A 4668-nucleotide genomic window follows, 5' to 3' on the forward strand; every position below is an offset into this window, starting at 1 on the left:
ATGAAAACATCCCTGTGTTACCAGCACTGTTTCCAGCACAAACCCAAACCATAGCCCCGTACAGGTGACTATGAAGAAAATTAACTCTACCCCAGCCAAAACCAGCACGTTCCTTATTTGAGGGCCTATTACAAAGGCACGGGATGTGCCGATACTCAGGAATGAATCTAGGCACGCTGACCTCCTCCGGAGCAGCCTGCTCCGCATCACCTGGACATCCACGAACGGGGTGTGATGGCTGCACATTGATTGTCATTCCAACTGCAAGTTCGCAGCGAATCCCGTGCTTCGGAGCAGAAAGCGATCTCTTTGCTGAGGTTAAGGGAGGAGACTGCTCCCAACCGTACCGTATCGTTCAGGCGGGCAGGTTACGTTTCTCTGAGGCCCTGGGTGGGTGAGATGGCAGGAGTAGCCAGCGAGCTGAGGAGAGTCTCCTGGAAAGCACCGTGGCCACATGGGAAAACCTTACGGTGGCTGCACATTGGCTTAGTCCCAGATTTGATCCAGAAACTTAGGATTGAGTCAGATCCATTTCCCTTCTATAAACCGGCTTGGACCCTGACCCTGTCATTTCCTGAAGGATTGGGGCATCTCTGGGGCGCAGAGCTCCCTGTTGATGATGCAAGAAGGGGAGAAGGGTGGCTGAGCTGCGGCTTCTTTGTTCTCTTCTTTATTCTGATCCTTTCCTGCTCCTTTTATGCCAGGACTCCAGTTTGCTTTCTGGAGGGCACATGGTTTTCCCTCCAGAAAGCCCCAGAGCCTTTCACAATCACAGTTCCAATGAGAAGCAGCAATATTTGCTTGTAGCTAATTTGGTTGAAAGAAACCAGGCACAAACAACTTGACCACGAGAGTGAAAAAGAGCCTGGGAGGGGTGAGGGGGGTGGAAAGCAAAGCAGGGATTCAGGGCTGGCGCTCCGGGTGCCGCAGAGAGAGCTGACGTTGCCTCTCTGGCAGGGAGCATCACCCAGATCGCGCTGTCGGAGGAGAGCATGGAGGAGGGGATCGAGTGGAACTCGGCTCTGACGGCTGCCGTCACCATGGCCACTGAGGAAGGCATGAAAAAGGACACGGATGAGATCTCGGGTAAGCTCAGGCTGCTTGTTGGGTGTTTCCCCCCCCTCTCCTCGCCTGTTACGTTCCGGAGACTGAAATCCTGAAAATAAGGAGAGTTCAGGCAATGACAGAGCCGTCCCCCAGCCCCTTGGCTATCCCAGCATTTCCCAGGCGTGCCGGCTCCCTGCCAAACGGCGCTCCTCACCGCCGGCAGGCAGAGTGAGACTTCAGCCCTGGCCCTGTGGCTGATGGGTGATCCCCCAGATCAGTTGCTACTAGTTACATTGAGGGGCTTATTTTGTTCATTCGAAGGACGTAAACATCTGCCAGCCTGGAGCTAGGCTGAAACCCCCAGTGAGCAGTGTCGTTAGTGCCCCGTCAGCTCTCCTGGCTGCGTCTCTCTCGCTGCGGTGCCTTGCCTTCCCTCTTAGGATCAGTACGGAAGCTTAGGCAGAGTTTCCTCAAAGGCTTTTAAGCTCCGCGTCTTGCGAAGATGAACAGAGGCAGTGAAATGTGGCCTTGGAAGTCATAGTGCTGCTTGAAAACATGTTACTGATTTTTGCTTCTTTTGGGTTTGGGGTTTTTTTTGCGTGTCCTCCACCCCAACGGCCAAATTAGAAGTCGCCTTGCAAAGTTGCTCTTGCCCGAAAGGTTTGAGGTAGCCTTGTGGGAAAAATGCCAAATGCTTGTACACGTTGACTTCTTTTTCCCTTCTCCTTGTGCCAGAGGACACGCTGATGTTCTGGAAAGGAATAGCTGATGTGGGGCTGATGGAAGAGGTCGTGTGCAACATCCAGAAGGAGATAGAAGAAGTCCTACGCGGCGTCCAGCAGAGGTTGGGTCAGTCTCCCTTCCAGATGACGGGTAGGTTGTGAGGCACAGCCTCTGGCTCTGCGGTGGGGAAGGATGCTCAAAAGGGCAGCTGCAGGCAAAAAAAAAAAAAAAAAAAAAAAGGGGGAAAGGAGCAAAGCAAGGGTCCAGCCCCACCATTAAAGCTGTTGAGCCAGGGTGGCGAGCGAGTTACCGCTCGTTAGCTGGGCCGTGGGAGCCGAGTCTGCGTGCGGTGTCAGCCCGCCCAACTCCGAAGCGCATTCGCTTGCCCCGCTGCCGGGCACGGGGACGCAACGCGCCACCCCCTTCCCTGAGCAAAACGGCCCTGGCGGCTTGCTGAGACCATCGAGCCCCACCATTAAAGCTGTTGAGCCAGGGTGGCGAGCGAGTTACCGCTCGTTAGCTGGGCCGTGGGAGCCGAGTCTGCGTGCGGTGTCAGCCCGCCCAACTCCGAAGCGCATTCGCTTGCCCCGCTGCCGGGCACGGGGACGCAACGCGCCACCCCCTTCCCTGAGCAAAACGGCCCTGGCGGCTTGCTGAGACCATCGGGCGACTTGTCCTCGGCTGCCGGCCCTGGTGAAAGCCTGGCCAGGTTCACTTCTCGGACCAGAGTTACTCAAACGCTTTTCTCCGTGACAGTGCAGGCTTCAACAGGTCCTGCCCCCTCGCTTCTCGTTCTGTCTTCACTTGTGCCACAAAACCTGTTTTTGGGGCTGAAGCAGATGAGGGAACTGATCTGGGTTAAAAATAACTCCCCTCCCCTCTTTAGGGTTATTTTTAACTTGGATCAGTTCCCTAATGCAGTTCAGCACATGCCCCTGTGAGCACAGGGTTTGAGAGCACCTCTTGTTGATGTTCTTGCTGAGAGAACGTCCATGTAGCCACGAACTTCATTTTACCCAGGATATTTTTTTTTATTATTTTCTAATTTAGCTTTGGGCTGGCGGATCTTTGTGTCTGGTAGGTGGCAGCTTTTGGAAGCTGTAAGTGATTGAAGTCAGTGGATTATAACAGAAATTTTGCACAGCTTTCAGTGGAGCTGGCATGTTAATGACACTGTCAGCAGCATGGGGTGATGATTTGTAGGTGGAAAGCTCGTTTGTATCTCTCTGATTGCAAATCATGCTTTCATTTGCAGCAATTTTGTGCTGCTTGGGTGACACATCTCTGTTTCATTTTCTTTATCATGCGAATGGGATTGTTTAGTCCTTGGATGTCAGAAGGATGAGGGAGCTGGGTCTGCCCTTGTCAGCCAGCCCTTGTGAAAGAACAGAGGTAGCTTTACAAAAAGCAGCAGAAAATTTTTGGTGTAATACGAGCGTCTTTTGAGTACCTGACTGAGTCCCACCTGTGGGACTAGGCACTCGTCCCCACGCACTTTCCTTGCAGATGCTGCAGTCTTGAACAACGTCGCCCACACATTTGGCCTAATGGACACAGTCAAGAAGGTTCTGGACAACAGGAAAAACCAGACAGAGCAAGGAGAGGAACAATTTCTTTACACACTGGCAGGTACAGTCGGCGCCTAGTACGGCTTCTCATCCCGTTGCTGCTCTTGGGAGCTGATGCGACTTTCCTCCAACATATGAACCGTGTTTGGGTTATTGTTCAATACACGCTGCCCCAAAACAAATGCATCCCAGTCCCCTTCCATCCTAGGGCGTGAGCGGAATTCCCCCTCTCCCTTGCCTCGCAGTGAGCAGTTGCTTGGGGCATTCGACGGCCCGAAGTCTGTGCCCTTTGCTGCGGCGCTGGGGGTGCGAGCCCGACTCAGTCGGCATTAGGAAGTAGGTGCTTGCTAGCTGAGGGCTGTGCGGTAGTCATCTGAGCTGTGCCCAAGCTAATAAGCTTCCCTGTGTAGGGAGTGCTGGGTTGTCTGCTTGTCTTGGCGCGGAGCTATCAGGTGTCTTGCGCGGCTTCCCCTGAGCTGAAGCCAATAACCTGACCTGAATTCCCCAGAGCCGCTTGCTGGATGTGTCTCCCTCCTCGCCGTGTCCTGTAGGACCTGTTCTTACCTGGCACGTCCTAGTCCCCTACTGCCCTGGATAAGTGAGATTACTGTGCTACTTCTGACTTCCAGTGTTCACACAGACAAGGGTTGGGGGAGATGTTTCGTTGACCGAGGCGGTCCTGCTCCCTGTCCCCAGCACAGGTGCTTGGCTCCTGGGGAGGGGACCCAGCCAAGCTCAGGAAGCAGTTCCTACTGCCTGGAGGGGCTTGTCCGCTCTCCCTCGTAGGTGGGTCTAGCTTGGGGAGCCAAAGTGCCCGTCTTCTCATCGGTAGGAGTAGCCAGCTGGTACAGAGCATTGCCTGTTCCTTGTCCGGGCGCTGACAGCCGGCCGAAGCAGGCTGAGCGGGCGCAGAACGTTGACCAGGTCCGTGTGGGTGGCAGGAGAATCTAGCCTTTTCCTTCGGTGCAGTTTGATCTTGAGTGAAACGCTAAGATCACGCTCGACTGGGGGGTTAGGAGACCTCCCGTCGCAAATACGGGATGTAATGGCTGTTTGTGGAGCCCTTGAGTCCCCAGGAGCCCCTGCAGCGTGCTGGCCCTAGCCCAAGGCGCTGCTTAGCCCTTCTCTTTGCAGACCTGGAGCGGCAGCTGGAAGAGCAGAAGAAACTTGCCAAGGACCAGAAGGCGAAGTCCCAAACCATCCAGAACGTGGTGCTGATGCCCGTCAGCGCTCCCAAGCCCCCCAAGAGACCCCGCCTGCAGCGCCCAGCCTCCGCCACCGTCCTCAGCCCCTCCACCCCCATCCAGCAGCCTCAGTTCACGGTCATCTC

At 54.9% G+C, this 4668-nt stretch overlaps 1 protein-coding gene across 1 annotated transcript in view; it reads left to right on the forward strand.

Annotated features, from left to right (window-relative positions):
* The window catches only part of GMEB1 (glucocorticoid modulatory element binding protein 1), a 10127-nt gene that overhangs the window by 4956 nt on the left and 503 nt on the right, over positions 1–4668 (forward strand). The window contains exons 6-9 of the mRNA XM_009322265.1: positions 958–1086; positions 1783–1920; positions 3277–3399; positions 4473–4660. Of these exons, the coding sequence (XP_009320540.1) occupies positions 958–1086; positions 1783–1920; positions 3277–3399; positions 4473–4660 (578 nt within the window). The remainder of the gene's footprint in view (positions 1–957; positions 1087–1782; positions 1921–3276; positions 3400–4472; positions 4661–4668) is intronic.

The sequence above is a fragment of the Pygoscelis adeliae genome, unplaced genomic scaffold (assembly GCF_000699105.1).
Source record: "Pygoscelis adeliae isolate BGI_AS28 unplaced genomic scaffold, ASM69910v1 Scaffold513, whole genome shotgun sequence".
Taxonomy (NCBI): domain Eukaryota; kingdom Metazoa; phylum Chordata; class Aves; order Sphenisciformes; family Spheniscidae; genus Pygoscelis; species Pygoscelis adeliae.